This window comes from Pteropus alecto, unplaced genomic scaffold (assembly GCF_000325575.1).
Source record: "Pteropus alecto unplaced genomic scaffold, ASM32557v1 scaffold120, whole genome shotgun sequence".
NCBI classification, from domain to species: Eukaryota; Metazoa; Chordata; class Mammalia; order Chiroptera; family Pteropodidae; genus Pteropus; species Pteropus alecto.
The window spans coordinates 445,623-462,731 of record NW_006430061.1 but is presented as its reverse complement, the minus strand read 5'-3'; the positions used below and the strand labels follow the sequence as shown (position 1 = coordinate 462,731).

The 17,109-nt window shown below is 50.4% G+C and overlaps 1 protein-coding gene across 1 annotated transcript in view; it reads left to right on the top strand.

The window, feature by feature from the left end:
* OTOG (otogelin) overlaps positions 1 to 17,109 on the top strand; it is a 72,696-nt gene continuing 55,587 nt past the window's right edge. Inside the window, exons 1-18 of the mRNA XM_015589517.1 lie at positions 1 to 112; positions 543 to 603; positions 711 to 771; positions 4,234 to 4,309; positions 5,188 to 5,280; positions 5,463 to 5,617; positions 6,818 to 6,936; positions 8,228 to 8,433; positions 9,211 to 9,341; positions 9,607 to 9,713; positions 10,128 to 10,237; positions 10,638 to 10,766; positions 11,576 to 11,684; positions 11,952 to 11,998; positions 12,486 to 12,631; positions 14,142 to 14,274; positions 15,162 to 15,339; positions 17,057 to 17,104. Coding sequence (XP_015445003.1) covers positions 1 to 112; positions 543 to 603; positions 711 to 771; positions 4,234 to 4,309; positions 5,188 to 5,280; positions 5,463 to 5,617; positions 6,818 to 6,936; positions 8,228 to 8,433; positions 9,211 to 9,341; positions 9,607 to 9,713; positions 10,128 to 10,237; positions 10,638 to 10,766; positions 11,576 to 11,684; positions 11,952 to 11,998; positions 12,486 to 12,631; positions 14,142 to 14,274; positions 15,162 to 15,339; positions 17,057 to 17,104 — 2,021 coding nt within the window. The remainder of the gene's footprint in view (positions 113 to 542; positions 604 to 710; positions 772 to 4,233; positions 4,310 to 5,187; positions 5,281 to 5,462; positions 5,618 to 6,817; positions 6,937 to 8,227; positions 8,434 to 9,210; positions 9,342 to 9,606; positions 9,714 to 10,127; positions 10,238 to 10,637; positions 10,767 to 11,575; positions 11,685 to 11,951; positions 11,999 to 12,485; positions 12,632 to 14,141; positions 14,275 to 15,161; positions 15,340 to 17,056; positions 17,105 to 17,109) is intronic.

Here is a 17,109-nt window from a genome sequence, read left to right as displayed (position 1 = left end):
ATGGGGACCTCCGCCCCGCGCGGCCCCGCGCCCGCGCTCTGCCTGCTGCTTGCTTGCATCTGGCTGTCCCGGGGAGAGCTGGCAGGGGAGTCCCTGAGGGTGCAGACCCTCGGTGAGAAGGATGTGGACTAGGAGAGGCCAGGGCTGGGGGAACATTTAGGGGAACAGGCCTGAGCAGATTGGTGAGAAAAGACAAGGTTTAAGGGAGGGCAAAGGCACAACCAGGGAGAGGGTCAGAAGGGAGAAGACGAAGAGAAAAAGAGAGACCAGCGACAGCCTAGGGAATGGGTCCCAAGCTGGGCAGGGCTGAGGAGACCCAAGATAGGGAACTAGAGAGAAATGGACACAGATAGTGGGAGGAAAGAGGGAGACCTTGGTTGAAGAGTCTCTAGAGACGGGGAGAAAGGATTTGAGAAGGCTGCAGGGAGAGAGAATAGGAGGGATATGGGGAAGGAGGCTGGGCGGAAGGTAGAAGAAGGGATGGTGGGAGGCCCAACAAAGTGGGGCATAGCTTGAGTGGAGAATAACACTCCCCTCCCCAGCCTCAGCACCCACGCCCCCGGGGAATGCAGAGCTACAACCTGAGCCAGCCCAGGATCCCAGGTGAGTAAGTTTGAGCTTGCGGCTGCCCCAGGGGTTAGCACAGAGGGTAGTGGGGAGGCAGAGCCCATTCCTACAGCCTCACACAAGTGCGGCTTTTTGTCATCTAGCCACAGCCATCAAGAGGCAACCCTTGCCATAGGGGATGTGACAACAGTGATGGGAGGCCAGGTAAGGGGAGACCTGGAGGAGGGGGGGCTTTGCTGGGGCAGGGGCTTATTTCTCTCGGGGTCTGAGGCTGGCAGGGAGCTTGTAGGTTGCAGAAAGTCTATCTCTGCAATTATTCAGAAGGGAGCAAACAAGGTTTCCAGTATGTGTCTGAGGTATGCAAATTCAAAGTCACTTCTATTCCTATTTCTTCATCTCTTCGGGCCCTGTAGCAGGCTCAGTTTTTATTCATTTATTCATACATTTATAAAGGGAGTAGGGCACAAAAGGCGCTATCAGGGGAAAGCTGAGCTCTCCTTTCCCCTGGGTGAAAGTGGGGGTTGGGGGGTGAGGAGTTAGGAGAGTGGAGTTCTCTTTTCCTTGCCTGGATTACAAAGGCCCTAAACCCTGTCAGAGGCCCATCTCCCCGTGCCCCAGCAATGCTGTCCTGAGAAGAGAGAAAACCTGGGCCACCTAGAGGGATTTGCAAGGAAGAGTTGGTTGAGAAGCAGAGCCCTGAGCTACCATCCTGAGTCTCGACCACTCCCTGTTGCCCACCCTCCCAAAGTCCTCCAGGCTTTTGGGAGAGGTGGTGGTTTGTTTCCTCCCTTTGCTAAACTTATTTGGTGTCTGGATCAGGTGACTCAGGTTCTCTTTCTAATCCCGGACTGCATTTGTCTCCTATTTACAACCACAGACATGTTACAAGTCTAGCCCGCCTGCAGCAAGGACCCCCAAGCATCTTGAGCCTAACCTCATGCACTGTGTAGCTCCTCATGGTAGCAGGTTAAGAGCATTATTTATAATAGAAAACAATGTGTCCCAAATACCTGCCCTTTGAAAATAGATACGAAGACCCCCAAGGTAAAAGGGGCCATGCTTAATCTCTAATGTGTGGATTATTTGGGGTTTTTACTTCTCATTTGCCCACTTTTTCAGCCCCCAACTTTTAGAATCACAGTCAGGTGTAATTTGAGTTGAAAGATGATGTCATCATTTTTATAGCTGGGAAAATCAAGGTAAGTAGATGACTTGCTGAGGCCCCCAGAGAGCAGGTAGAGCTGGGTCTCCTGGTGCAGTGGCCTGTTTCCTGGCACCATGAGTGCTCCAGGACTCTAGAAATCCCTGTATGTCAGTGAGGGAAACGATCCTTACCCAATCCTTTCCCCCTGGCGGGCTTCTTTCCTGGCTGAATTCCAGGGTAGCTCCCCACCACCTCCCTTTTCCTTGGGAAGCATCTGGACCAGGCAGCCCCTGTAGGAGTCTCACGTTACTCCTTAGAGAGAATAAGGGGTTGGAATGGCCCTCTCCTAAGGCAATTGGAGTGGGGGTGGGTAGGGGAATGAGGCCATTAGCTAGAAAGTGGACCTGGGGACCCTTCATTTGTAAGGGACAAGGGTCGTTCCAAACCAGCAGCCAACCACCTTTCATTTCAACACTGCCTCACTCCTGCAGAGCTTAGTCATTCTCAAAGAATTAGTGTAGATCAGGGGTCCATGAACTTAGATGGGGAAAAAATGCATTGTTATTTATAGGAACCCCAATCTAACTAAAATTTAGCATTCCCTTCAATTATTACTATAGGCTACAAACCACGAGGGTGTTAGCAGTGTCTGTGACTGTTACTAATAAAAATCACAGATATTTCCTACCAACTAATAGTTGTTGACATCTCCAGATCTCATTTATGCTCACTACTTCAAAAGTTTGGCAGTGATAACACCTGGGTCTTGTTATTTAATGTGTTAACAAAGAAGTACAGATATCTCTAAGTCACACATTTTTATAAAATATTGTCATAACTATATCGCAATAGATTTGATTCCCTTTGTAATCTTATGTTTTATTTTAGGCATTTAGAAACAGTATTCTGAGAAGGAGCCCATAGGCTTCACTAGATTGTCAAAGGTGTTCATAAAAATGGCATAAAAATGATTAAGAGCACCCGATCTCTCCTGAAGACGAATCCTTTGGACAGGATTTAAATTTTTCCCTCAGAAAATGGCCTTGACTCTGTGCAGCACAGCCTGTCTTCACCCTGTAACTCCAATCTCGGAAACCACATCTGAGGTGGAGGAGACGAGTGGAGGGACACAAAGATCAAGTTTAATTAAACTCTCTGGGGCCTACGAGACATTGGCGTTGTTTTCTCTGGCTGCTCTCTCCTATTTCGCGTGGTTTCTGAGGCCCCGTGAGATGGATTCTGATCAGGGTGGGCAGCCTGGGGCTCAGCTTGGGTCTGCAGGGTAGGGAGAGACAGGGAAGACCCAGAACTCAGGGCCAAAGTACAATGAGAGCGTTGAAACCTGGCCAAGGAGGGGCTGGTGACCTCCCAGGGACCAGCAGGACAGTGAAAAGAGAGGGGATGAGTGCCAGGGGTTGAGGTGGAGGGTCTCGGACTATCAAGAAGGGGCAAAGAGCTGGGGTTGGACTCAGGGACCAGGGGTTCTGAATACTTTCTCTGTTCCAAGTCCTTTCCTGGAGGCTGGGGATTCAGCCCAAGGATGCTGACAATGAGGGAGGAAGACGTGTGAGACACACCCCCAGGCGGTTTGTGCCTTGTTTGCCTTGTGAGTAAGAACATGAGCTTCCTGAGGGCAAGGACTTTGTTCTGTTCACTGCACCAGGCCCAGGGCGAGCATATCGTTCTGGGAAGTTTGCGAGTGAGGAGGGTGAGGCTCTGAGCGAGGAGGAGACTGCTGTGCCCAGGGTCCTAGTGCCAGGTGATGTTAGACACCTCGAACTAGAGTTTCACAGGGTCAGGTGTCCGAGTCAGCTAGCCACGTGGTGACTGAACACATATGATGTCTGCAACAGTCCTGATTTCAGAAGTTTATATCTCAAGAAACCAAGTGTTGGAATTTCTGGCCTAGAAAACAGGATTTCTTAGCTATGCTTTGCCTGCATCCTTCTCGGATTTGTAGTATCAGGGAAAGTTCAGACTTGGAGCTGAGTTCTGAGGACTGTGGGTGAGGATTGGTGGGGTATCTATTTTTTTTTTTTTTTTTTTTTTTTTTGCTGTTATGAGAAGAGTCCAAAAGGAAAGTTGGGGTGAGGCGTGGGGTGAGATGTTCTCCAGCCCTACGTTGAGGGGCTGCCTTCGTTTCTTCACTTTGCCTCATGTGGTTTCTGTGGAACCATGTTTGTTGTCCAGACAAGGGGGTTTTGTGTGGGGCTGTGGAGGACACAGAGGTTTACTAGGGAAGGAAGAGGGGAAGGGAGGCTGGGAGATATTGGCGCACGCAAGGGAGGGCATGTGTTCAGGCCACCGAGATGCCACTTTAGAGGGTAAAAACCAGCTTTCACTCCTTCTAGGGAAGGCCTGGAAATTCTCCTTTGCATACTTCTCAGAGGCGAGCCTGGGGAGGTGAAGCGACTGAGCCTCCCTCCCTCCAGGTGATGGATAGGAAAGGCTGAGTGTGACCTTTGGGAAGGCTGCCCGCTCTGAGGTCAGTCTTTGATCACATTCTCTCCTATTTTCAAAAGGAGGCCGAAGCCTTGGACTCCTTGGCCATGTCTTCTTGGGAAAGGCGGCTCCATCGGGCCAAATGTGCACCATCTTGTAAGCAGCCCCCTCCCCATGGTCCGTGGGCTGTGTGTGGGAGGGACGCCGGTGGCAGAGGCCTGTGAGGGCAGGGTGGGACGTCACTCAGGGTCTTCTGTGACCCCTTTTCCCTGCATGGGGTTTCTTTCCACCTTCCCAGCCCTAGCCTCCAATTTCACTCTGCATTCTCCTTTCCGGCTGAGGAGAGCTGCCTCTCCATTGTCCTGTCTTTATGACCATGACCCTGTGGCTTTTCCCTCTCCAGTGTGATTGTGCTTCCTTGCTTAGTCGTTTTCCCCCTCCACTTCACTCGGATTCTGTGACCCCTTTCTGTGTTCTGTGGCAGTGTCCGTGGCCTCTCCCCGCCCCTGTCCTGTGTCCGTGGCCCCTCTTCTTGTGTCATGGCTCCCTTCCTCACTACACTCCGCTCTGCTTCGTCTTCTTGTTCTCTATGGCTTTTCTCTCCACTGCACTCCAAATGCGAGGCCTCTCCCCGTCCCCTGGTTTATGCCGTGGCCCCTGCACTCATGGAGCAGGGAGGAAGAACAGTACTTGAAGATCTCTAGACACTCTCTCTGGTCACCTTATTTGCTCCGTAGTCTCAGTTCTACCTGCCTTGCCTAGGGGCTACTTGGTGCATGCTGAAGGCAGGTACTCTGAGGCCCCCCCTACCTGTCCGCCAGGGAGAGGGGCAGGCAGTGGTATGAGGCACTATGTTTGTGCCCCCATTAAGGCTAGTGATTGAGGAATGTTGGGACTACCTGTGATGGGCATCTGAGTTCCATGTAGCTCTGAGAGGTCTGGGACCTGGTGCCCTGGCATGAGGGAGGTGCTGCATCTCTGGGTCCTGCCAGTTTCAGCTCGATGGGGAGATATCTTCTGTGTCCCCCTTGCAGACTTGTTCTCCTGCTTCAACGGGGGTGAGTGTGTGCACCCAGCCTTCTGTGACTGCAGACGCTTCAATGCCACAGGGCCTCGCTGCCAGATGGGTGAGTCTGGGCTCCATCCCATCCTGGGAGGGGCCGGGGGTACAGGGAAAGCTATGGGCCTGAGGCATGAAGGTCCTAGATGGGAGAGAAATGGGGGTGGCCCTGCAAAGGCCAGAACCCACCAGCCTCTGGCTTGGTGCCCATTGTGGCTACACAGTGAGGTTCTCTTTTCTCTGGCTCAGTGTACAACGCTGGCCCTGAGAGGGACAGCATCTGCCGGGCGTGGGGACAGCACCATGTGGAGACATTTGATGGCCTCTACTACTACTTCTCTGGAAAGGGTAGCTATACACTGGTGGCGAGCCATGAACCTGAGGGGCAGACCTTCTCAGTCCAGGTGAGGCCTCCTCTGACCTGTCTGTCGGTCCAGGAAGGCTCTGCTAGTGCCCCTTCTGTCTCAGGTACAGAGCTGTCATGAGGCTGCCCTGAAGGCCATTCCCTGGACAGGCTGGCGAACTTGGCCAGTCCTACCCTCTCTGCCTCAGAGTGTCACACATCCGAGTTTATCATGACTGTGTCATTTCATGATGGATATGTTATAATCACTTAGACTAATGGGGTGCCACACATTCGCGGACTATGAAATCAACTTAATGATTCACGACCAGCTTAAAAAAAAAGAAGAGAATAGAAAATATAAAATTGCATTACAATTAACAGGGTAAATATTATTTGATAAAGGTTTTATTTCATTTATATATGTATATATTTATATTTTTTACTGTGGGTTATGGTCAAAACAGTTTGAAAAATATTTAATTAGGCTATGGGGTGGCTTTCACGGGTCCCGCTTTTAGTTGAAGTGAAAGATTCAGGAAGCGTTGCCACAGTTGGAAAAGAAACATTTTTAGGCTTTTCCCTAAGTTCTGGGAGCCTCATCCACCCCACCCTCACCTCCACCTCCTGCCCCCTCCTCGGGTCCTATGGCCTTGGGTTCTGCCTGAGCAGGGGCAGAGGAGATGTGCATGTGACAGGCAGCACAAGAATGACATATGTGCCTGTGTGGGCAAAGGAGGGCTAGACTGTGCCTGCCAGGGTCATGGTAGAAGTGTGTTTATAGTGTGTGCATTGAGAAAACCCCATGAGTAGATATATGAGGTGTGTGTGAGTATATGCATGTGCACACACACGCTTATTCTGCATGCATATGAGACAGTGTGAGTGTTTAACCTTGGCTTTCAATCTGATGGGATAACCTGGGATGGATAAACAAGAAAATACAGAAATAGGGAGACAGCACAATGTACTCAAAGAGCCCTGGAATTTGAGGCAGAAGACCTGGGTTAGAATCCTTGCTGTGTGTGTGACCTTTATCACTTCACCTCTCTGAGCACCAGTTACCTCCTCTCTGAAATGCGGGTAACCATAGCTTTGACCTTCCTGTGGTGTTGTGGGTGTTGAGGAAAGGCGCCTGGCACGAAGTGGACAGGCCATCAGCATTAGCAGAGGCTCAACAGGGGCCACTAGGCCAGAGCTGAAGCTCCAGGCCCGGTCTGTGGCAGGGACCCTGCACACTGGCCTCTGAACCCCCAATCAGGTGCACAACGACCCGCAGTGCGGCTCCTTCCCCTACACCTGCTCCAGGTCTGTCAGTGTCTTCTTTGCGGGTGAGCAGGAGCTTCATCTGGCCAAGGAGGTCACCCTTGGAGGAATGAGGTAACTATAACACCTGCCCTGAACTTCCCTACTCCCCGGCACTGCTGGTGGAGGATGGGTAAGTACCTGCCATTTGCAAGCCTGGGAGAAATTGTTTTCGAGGACAAACAGCAAAATTTCCACCATTAGGGCAGGAACATGCCGGCAGGCCAGATGGGTTTCTAGTCATCTGGGTTTTGCAAAAAGATGAGTCCCTTGTCGTTTTCTGGAACTCTTGGGCCCCGTGGATTTCCAGACAATGGGTTTTCAGGCAAATGGCAGTTTTCCAGATAGCTGAAAGTATACCACCAAAGCACACCTATTTTTTTTTGTTTCACAATTTGAAGGAGATCTGCCTGCATGGATCATACACAGTTTGAGCCTCCTCAGAGCAGAAACTGAGCACACTTTCACCCTTTTCTGATGACATAGGGTCATTTTGAATGTAATTTATCTGAGACATCAGGGATGTCCGGGGACCACGCAAGGATTGAGGACTCTTTGTTCCCACAATAAATGGACTGTAGTTCTTGATGAAATCTTTCTTTAATCTCTTTTGTGCCATCCTTTCCTTCCCTTGCTGTCTGCTGTCACTGTATGTTGCTTGAGGAAGGATGGAGGTCTTCCTACAATGACCTTTCTCTCCTTTCTGGTTTCCTACCTCAGATCTGGAAACTGGGTAACAAAGCTTTCTGGGGCTGAGTGTAAAATTAAAGGCCCAAGGGTTTCTCCAGTGAATAAAAGACCAGTATATGCTACCAGTTTTGTTTTCCTTTCTTGATTTTCAGGTGGACTGAAAGTTGCCAAATCCCAGATTGACTAGGAGACCCTGTACCAATAAAACTGGGAAAGTGGTCAAGATTGCTATAGCCCTGTGTTTTTTCTTTCACGCTCAGTTTTTCTCCTCTCTTGGCTTTTTCTTCTCCCACTTCTTTCTTGCTCTTCATCAAAACAAATAAACAAATAAACAAACAAAGTAGATACCTGCTTAAACTATCTTTTCTGTCTAAGAGAAAGGAGCTGACAAATTTAGTCATTCTAAGATTTATTCCTGCCAGGAAACTTGCAATTTTAAAAAGCAATTTTAAAACTCTGAAGACGAAAGAATCTCTCTCTAATGGTGGACTTCCAGGTCCCCAAAAAGTTGGGGAGGGGAAGTGGGGCCTTAGATGTCACGGTACCAGCGGCCATGTGGATGAGGCAGGTACTGTGTACATGATGGGTCCTGCAGGGGATGGTGGATCCTTTGGTGAAGGGACTGGACTACTAGAGGTGGCGTAGACGCCCTGAAGCTATAGGCTGTGCCCTACAGGGTCCAGTTGCCACATGCAATGGGGAGTGTGCGTCTGCAGCAGCTTGCTGGTTACGTCCTTGTGCGGCATCAGTCAGCGTTTACATTGGCCTGGGATGGCACCTCCGCTGTCTACATCAAGATGAGCCCGGAGTTTCTGGGCTGGACCCATGGGCTTTGTGGGAACAACAATGCCGACCCCCAAGACGACCTGGTGACCAATTATGGTGAGGTGCCGGGCAGGTGGCTTCCAAATGGGTTTTGGTAGGGGCCAGGTTAGGCTAGGAGAGGCTTTGGGGAAGACATCTAGTGTCATGGTACTAAAGACCCAAATGTGTGGCCTCAGGCATGTTCTTAACCGCTCAACCTCAGTTTTCTCATCTGTAAGATTGTCATAATGAGAATTCCTACTAGAGTTGTGTGAGGATCTACTGGGTACTTTGCTAGGTGGGATTGACCCTGCAAGGTGTGTGGGGGAGAAGGGGAGGGAGCAGAAGGTCAGAAATCCAGGAAGAGTGAGGGCGCAGCTGGAGCCAAGGATCCTTACGGAAGAGAGGTAAGAGTCAAAGTGAAGGATGCAGGGTCAAATCATGGTGACTGCGGCCAGAAGAAGGGAAGTGACGCCTCTGAGCGCCCACATCATACCGAACACTCGGCATGCATCATCTCATGTAGTCCTTGCAATAATCTCATGGAGGGATTATTTGTCCTATTTCACATTTGGGGAAACTGAGGCTCCTTGTCCAGGCCCACATACTGTTCTCTTTTGATCAATGTTGCCTCCCCTGTTTAGAGCAGTAGGGAGGGACCCACTACAGGTTCTTGACTATTATTGCCAAATAGCTTTTCAAGAGAGAGTGGCTCCACTGAGAAATGCAGATTGGGATTTTTCAACTCCTGCCCCTCGTCTTGGCATCTGTTTGGCTCCACCTGCTTTCCCTGAGAGCCTTCTGTACCTCGTGCCCCTGCACCCCACCTGTGATCATGCTAGCTCTCCTCTATAGGGAAGCTGACAGATGATGTGGCTGAGTTCGTGCACAGCTGGCAGGAGCTGGCCCCCAACCAACCTCCAGGGCCCACATCCTTCTCCCTGCCTCGCCCACCGTGCCTGCAGCAGAGTCTGGGAACCATGCAGGTCTGGACCCTGGGGACATCCCCTAGTCCTGGCTTCTTACCTCCCACCCTAGTGCCTGGCTTAGGTTGGCTTCCTGTCTACTTCTTGGAAAGTATCTGGCTTCAGGGGCCCAGGGTTGTTGGTGCCCATGACCCCTTTCCTCTCCTCTCCACCCTCCTCTTTCTCTCCCTCGGGCCCAAGCTGAGGTTCCATGTGCAGCGGGTGAAGTCAGAAGGCTGTGCATGGCCCTGCTGGCCCCAGCTCCAGCTCCTGGCCCTTGCTCCAGGGTGTGTATGACCGGTGTGAGGCACTGCTGAGGCCTCCCTTTGATGCCTGCCATGCCTACGTCAGCCCTCTGCCCTTCACGGCCAGCTGTACCAGCGATCTCTGCCAGTAAGTGGGCAGCCAGCACTAGGGGTGGTATTGGGTGGTAGGGAGACCTCTTTCAGTTTTGGAGTGGGGCTCAGCACGAGGGCCACTCAGCCTGATAATCCCAGGCACTGACAGATATGCTTTCCAAAGCTCTGACATTCTTATCTGCATAAGCAAGACAGAGCTTCCTCATTCACTGAGGCCCAGAAATGGAGCCTGACACCCTCAGGGCCACACAAGTCAGTGGCAATGCCTGGAATAGAGCCCAGGTAACCTGCCTCTAGTCTAGGGTTCTGTACACCTAGATGCCCTTCCTGGCTCCCTTTCTTAGCTATGCAGAGAAGGGTGCCCTGAGCCCTGGCAGTCTCTGAGGTGTTGGAAGGTTGGTAGCAGATTGGGCTTTGTTTCAGTGTGACCCTTGGTTTCCTTGCACAGATCAGTGGGTGATGAAGCCACCTGGTGCCGGGCACTGGCCGAGTATGCCCGGGCATGTGCGCAGGCAGGACAGCCTCTGCAGGGCTGGAGGACCCAGCTCCGGCAATGCAGTAGGTGCAGCCTGGTGGTGGGCAGGGAGGGAAAGTTCTGTCCTGGGGCTGTGGGTGGCATTGTCAGGCCTCAGCTCAACTTCCTGTCCTGCTCAGAACCACAGTCCCCAAAGCTTTAAGCCCTGGGGTCCCATCCTCATGTGACAGATGAGGAAACTGAGGCTCAAAGCCAAAGGGACTGACTGGCCTAGCGCCACAGAGTGAGATGAGGTTGGTGCTCAGAGCCTCCCAGGCTCTCTCCAATTTCCTGGTTACCCAGTGCTCCTACTGGGACTAGGGGATCAGGAAAATCAAAGCCCTCCCATCGCTGCCACAGGGCCTGGGGTGGGGGCTGGATCAGTCTTGGCAGAGCTGGGGCCAGTAAGGAGCTGACAGGCCATATTGTGCCCTTCCTCCCAAGCCATTCACTGCAAGGAGAAAGCCTTTACCTACAACGAGTGCATTGCCTGCTGCCCTGCCTCCTGCCAGCCCCGGGCATCCTGTGTGGACAGTGAGATTGCCTGTGTGGACGGCTGCTACTGCCCTGATGGTATGGTTGGGGTGGAGTGGGTGCCTGTCAGCATCTTCCTGGTCTGTCATGGATGAGCATGAAGTGAGGGCTCAGAGGATGCCTGTCTGTGGAATTAATGAAGGAAGGAGCAAACAGCTAATAAGTGAATAAATGAATGAATGGTTTAAGGGAGGTGAGAGTGGAGATGGAACTGTGGCTCTTGAGAGGTTCATCAAGGTATTTCATTTCATTGGGACTGAACTTTTTAAGGTGTAGACGAGGATAAGTCATTCATTAATTTATTCATTTATCACTGCGTTTGTTTCAACATTCATCCACATACTGTTTTTTGCAGTGTATAAATTTGCAGTAGGGCTATAGTGTGCAGGTCACTCGGCTAGGCAGCGGGTAGAGATAAAAAATATATAAAGATACGTCATCGACTTAGGGATCAGAATCTGGTTGCAGTGATAAGGCCCTTACACATGATTCCAGTCTAAGGCACAATGTGGCAAGGACCAGCTCAGGGATTTAGACAAGAAGAGAGGTAGGAATTCAGTGGGGGGAGAGATGTCAGAGAAGGCTTCCTGGAGTAGGTGGTACCTAAGCTGGTTCTAGATACAGTGACGGGCTAGACGGTCTTCTGAAAGTTCCGGAGGTGGGATTATTTCTTCAGAGGAAATTCAAATCTGGCCTGAGTCAAGGATTTATGTAGAAGAAAGTTTGCAAGTGAGCTCAGTGGTGAAAGAGCTCGGATGCAGGAATCTTTACCACAGGCCCTGGAGAGCCATGAAAGGTTTGTGAACAAAAGCAGAGGTGAGTTAAGTGGGCCTTTGCTGTCACCCTAGGGCTAATCTTCGAGGACGGAGGTTGCGTAGCACCAGCTGAGTGTCCCTGTGAGTTCCACGGGACCCTGTACCCAACTGGCTCTTTGGTGAAAGAAGACTGCAATACCTGGTCCGTGTCCACGTTTAGGGGGTGGGGGGAAGCAGCGACTGGCCCATCTGAGATCTGGGAGCCCCGATGACTAGGTGGCACTCACTCAGCATCTCCGAGTCACGGGAAATCTCATTAGATCTAATCCGTGGACGGAATCTCCGCCACCCATTTTTAGAGATGAGAAGACCGAGGGCTGGGGGCAGGAGCTCTGTGCACCATGTCATTCTCCAGCATCTATCCCCGTTCTGGGGGGATGAGCCCCTGTCTCTTTGGTCTTTGTTTCAGCACATGCACGGCTGGCAAGTGGGTGTGCAGTACCTCTGTCTGCCCAGGTAAGTCTGACCCCACCTTGGACTCTACCCCTTTCCTTAGTCACAGCATTTGGGGCAGGGAAGCTCCTGGATCCAGGCCTGCTGGTGGGTTGCGGGGATGGAAGTGGAGTGGACACTCAGTTCCTTCAGCTTTGTCTGCCTCCCTTTGCTTCCTCAGAGCCAATTTGCCTGATTAAGTGATTGCTCTACCTCATCAAGGATAGTTTTTCATAAGGTTCTGTATATCTAAGGACATCCTTGAGCACAAGGGGCTTGGACCAGAATTGGTCTCCAGGCTCAAGACCTGGTCTCCTGTCAGAGGAAGATGCTCGGGATGGGGCTATATCTCCCCAGTGACCAGGGCTTTCGAACGGGAGGCCGGGGCTCCAAACACTGCCCTGACTCATGAGGACAGGGTGCTGTCCTCTCCTCCTGCTTAGAGCCTGCAGGGCAGAGGCAGTTCCATGGGGCAGGTCCCATGGGTCAGCCACTTTTCTCTGCCCCTCAGCTGAATGTTCAGTGACTGGCGACATCCACTTCACCACCTTTGACGGACGCCGGTACACGTTCCCCGCCACGTGCCAGTACATCCTGGCCAAGAGCCGCTCCTCAGGCACCTTCACAGTGACATTGCAGAATGCCCCCTGTGGCCTGGTAAGGGCTAGGGACCATAGACCTAATCCAGCCAGCCACCCCTTTCCTGTGCCTTTTAGATAAGCTGGAGGATTTAGAGCAGGGCCTCAGGTCTTTCACAGCCCACTCACCCTACTGTCTGTTCTTTCTGGGCAGAGCCAGGGATGAGGAGACTGAGTTCCAGCTCCAGAACATCTGAGAGTCACTTCCATTTCCTGGACCTCGATGTTTTAAAAAAATTTCTAACGTGGCTGTAATTCAACTTAATCTTCTCTGCTTCCTTGGATTGTATCTTCAGCATCTCTGAATTCATTCATTCATTCACTCAGCAAATACTGAATATTATTATTGCGGTCAGCGCTGCAAACATGTTTAGGGTGCTAGGACTTAAGCTGCAGAGGTGTCTTAAACCATTTTGTCCAGTGGGCTCTGCCTCTTTGGTCTTCTCTTATGTTCTTGGATGCATTAAATGCCTTACCATGTCAGGGAATTTCGTTCAGGCTGTTCTCTCTGCCTAGATGTCTCCCTCTTCCCTTTTCTCTGCCCAGCTAGTTTATGCACCCTTCAGATCTCAGCTCAAATATCACTTTTTCCTGCTCCTCAGTTTTCTGATCTGCAAAATGAAGTTGTTAGTAGTACTTACTGAGTACTTACTGAGTAAGTACTTACTGAGTAGGATTGCTATGAGCATAAAGTGAATAAATGTATATAAAAGATTAGAACAGTGCCTGAGTATCAGAACTCTGTATTAAAGTTAGCTGTTATTATTATAAGTTGTGGTATTAAAAGTTCTATTATTGTTACCTTTTACTTTATTATTATCTTTTCTTAGGATACCCTTTCCTACCTCTGCAGATTAAGTCCTAGCACCCCAAACATGTTTGCAGTGCTGATTACAATAATAATTAACCAACTTTGTAATTCCTTATTTAATGTCTATGTCCCACATGAATATGTACTCTCCGTGGGGGCAGGGACTATTGTCTGTCATGTTCATCACTATATGATTGTGTGGATGTCTTCCTGTGGATGGAAGGTACAGATGGGCTCCATGTGGACTACCCATTTCAGAAATAAGACCCTGAGGTGCAGAGAATAGTAGCTTATTTCTTGCCTGCCTGTGAGTGGAGCTTGATACTCTGCAGAATGTGACACATGGAAAAAGCTATATAAACACTCATAAAGGGATGAAATTAAAGTCCTGGCTTGCAGTTAGGTGGGGAGGCCAATGTTTCCGAGGCTAGCCTCTGTCCATCTCTGCTCTGTGTCACAAACAGCCTGAGAGTTGACTATCATATTTACTTGTATTATCCCAGTTCTGCCACTAACTTTCTCCAATCTGAGCCTCCGTCTTCCCATTCCTCAGATGAGGGCATTTGGTTAGTGAACTCGTAATGTCCTTGGGGGCTCTGGCATTATGAGGAGACGACCCCTGGCCTCAAACTGCACTTGAATCCGTGCTCCCGGAGGGCTCTGTTGGGACCAGCAGGACAGACAGACTGACTCTCCTCTGTTGGCCTTCTCTCTCCAGAACCAGGATGGAGTCTGTGTCCAGTCAGTGTCAGTGATCCTACATCAGGACCCTCGGAGGCAGGTGACCCTGACCCAAGCGGGGGATGTCCTTCTGTTTGACCAGTACAAGGTCACCCCACCCTACACGGACGGTATGGCTCTGGTGGACGAGAGCTGGCTGGGAGCTGGCTACCCACGCTTCTTCTTCCAGGCTCCTCTGGCCAAAGGCTCGGCCACACGGCAAGAGCTTATATTCTAGCACTGAGTGAATCGGGACAGTACTTGGGCCCAGAAACATGGACTCTGGACTTGTAAATGGTCTTTGTTCCCACCCCAACATGACAGTAGGCTTCATAGCAGTACGATGGCTTCTCCCACCATGAGGATATGAATGGAGCTGTTTTCCAATCCTGCTCTCACCAATTGTCTATTAATTACTTATTATCCTGTCTGATTCCACAAGGGATTTGTGGTAGCCCGTAGGAAGCACATCTAACAAAAATGGCAAAACTACTAAAAAATAAAATAGCACCAGAGAATACTCAAAAGAAAAATAAAACGAATAGGGGCTTAAGAATGAGAGGAGTGGGGATACAAGGGGTGGGGGTGTAAAAAGGCCAAAGAAGTACAGGCCACACAGGGTCTAAAAGTCACTACAATTGAATCTAAAATTTAAAAATTGCTACAATTAAATCTAAAATCATATTGTGAGCTTCCCGGTGGCCACTGTGAAAAGAATGGGTAGTTACAGAATTCTCCTTTGCTAGTGAAGGAAACATAACCAGTTTCATAGGGAGGCAAAGCTTTCATTGGCACTTGATGCTAAATTTCTCAGCCAGGGCAGCCTGGTAGGTTATCTCTGGGTCCTGCTTTCCTCATTGAACAGGATTTCCTCAAGGTTGCCCAAGCTAACTACTTTGCAGGGTTTCACTCTGGGCTGGGTATGGAGGTTGGGGGAGGGGAGAGGCACGCAGGTGGTGGGGTGTGTGGGTGCATATTGGCTGAACTTCCTACATCTCCCTTCCGGTTCTGTGCCCAGATGCCTTTGAGATCCGGAGGCTGTCCTCCGTGTTCCTGCGGGTGAGGACCAACGTGGGTGTGCAGGTGTTCTACGACCGCGAAGGGCTTCGGCTCTACCTGCAGGTGGACCAGAGATGGGTGGAGGATACCGTGGGCCTCTGTGGGACCTTCAATGGCAACACGCAGGACGACTTCCTGTACGTGCCCCTGCCCTGGAACAGGAAGGAGAGGGAGAAGTGGGCCCCTTAGGACCAAGGATCCAGAGGCACTGCCTAAAAACATATCTCCCAAACTCCCGTGGGCTCTCACTGTGCCTGACATTCACTCTTGCTTGTTAATTTCTCTACATTTAAATTTAAGTATGTTTCCTTAAGGCAGTGGTTCACAGTCTTTGTGCAAAAGACTCACCTGCGGAGCTCGTTAAAATGCCGATTCCTGGGTCCCCTTCCTCGAGAATCTGCTTTAGATTAGGGCCCAAGAATCTCATTTTTGATAAGCACCACTGTGATTCTAGTATGTGAGGTCTATGGACCGTACCCTGAGAAATGCTGTTTTATAGTGAAGTCTTAAAATTGATGGACCTGAGGCCGTATTTTAGTGGGCTCATGGTTGTTTGCTTTAATTGACTGTGAATGACACCTTTAGATGAGTGTAAGGCCTCAGTGAGGCAACGATGCCAACACTGCTGCCTTCTATCCCAGCAGGCCAATCTAACACATCCACCTTTCATGCCCGATGCTCGAGGTTTGCACCCTGTGAGCCTCCCAATGTTCAGGAGGGGGCTGTTTCCCATGGACTGACTGAGAGTTGAGAGAAAGACTCTCTGGGAATGACAGAGTTTAGGAACTTGGGAGGGGACAGGAGTCAGACCTTCCAGAATTGAGAACAAAGGGTTGATCTTGAAGGCTGGAGGTCCTATTCAGTCCTTCAAGTTATATGCATTAGGCGATGCAGAAAGAAATTTCTTCAGCCAGAAATGAGAGTTCCAATTTGTTCAGAAAAAAGAAGAACAAGAAAAAGCTGAGACCTTTTCAATGCACATACATTTAAAAATGTGGCATTCTTCTCTGTCTCTAGTGGGGCTCATGTTAAGGCAGCTGGCCAAAAGGGTGGGGGCAGACCTTGAGTCGTCATGTGGGCTGCTTGCCACCCTCCTGAATGTGAACTCTGTCACTCTGTGTGACCTGAGTGCTCCCCATGCCCTGGAGCAGTGATGGGGGTGTGGTGCGTGCCGGGCAGAGCCTTCCCCCTGTGGAAGCTGTGACATCTCTCCATTCTACCGTCTTCACCCAGTGTGGTGATCCTTGGAGACTGCTGATGCTTAGAAAGCACGCTTCTCTCCCTTCCTCTCTTTATGGCCACTGTGTGACAATCTTCTGCCCAGAGAGAAAGGGAGAGCAAAGGAGTTTTTAGGAACTGCTTGTGGGGAAGGGAGGAGGAAGTCACCTAGTGAAGTTTGATTCATGGTGTTCCTCTTTCCTTCTTTCTGATATGAAGAGCTGGGGGTGAGTGGTGGAGGTGGGGCCCCAAGCCCTTTTTGAGTCCCATTGGAGACTGTTAAATGTGGTGTGTGATGTATGTGTGCGTGTATGTGTGTGCACAGCCACAGTTGTATGCATCTGAATGTGACTATGTAGACCCCCTTGGCGGTTTGCATGTTTGGCATATATCTCTGCTCTGTGCATATATGTGTGTTGAAGGTGTGTGCAAGTAGTGTATATGGGTCTATAGTGTTAAATGTTTGGGTGGTACACATATGCCTCTGAGTGTGTGTGCTCACGCTTGGTCTGTGTGTGTGTGTGTGTGTGTGTGTGTGTGTATACATGAGCAGGTGGGTGCTTACCTGGGTGTATGCTGATGTTCACCTGGGTCCACATAGGCAAGTGCATGAATGTGGCTATGTCATGGCTGCAGGTCCCCGGTGGGTGTGCCTGAGAGCACCCCGCAACTCTTCGGCAATTCATTGA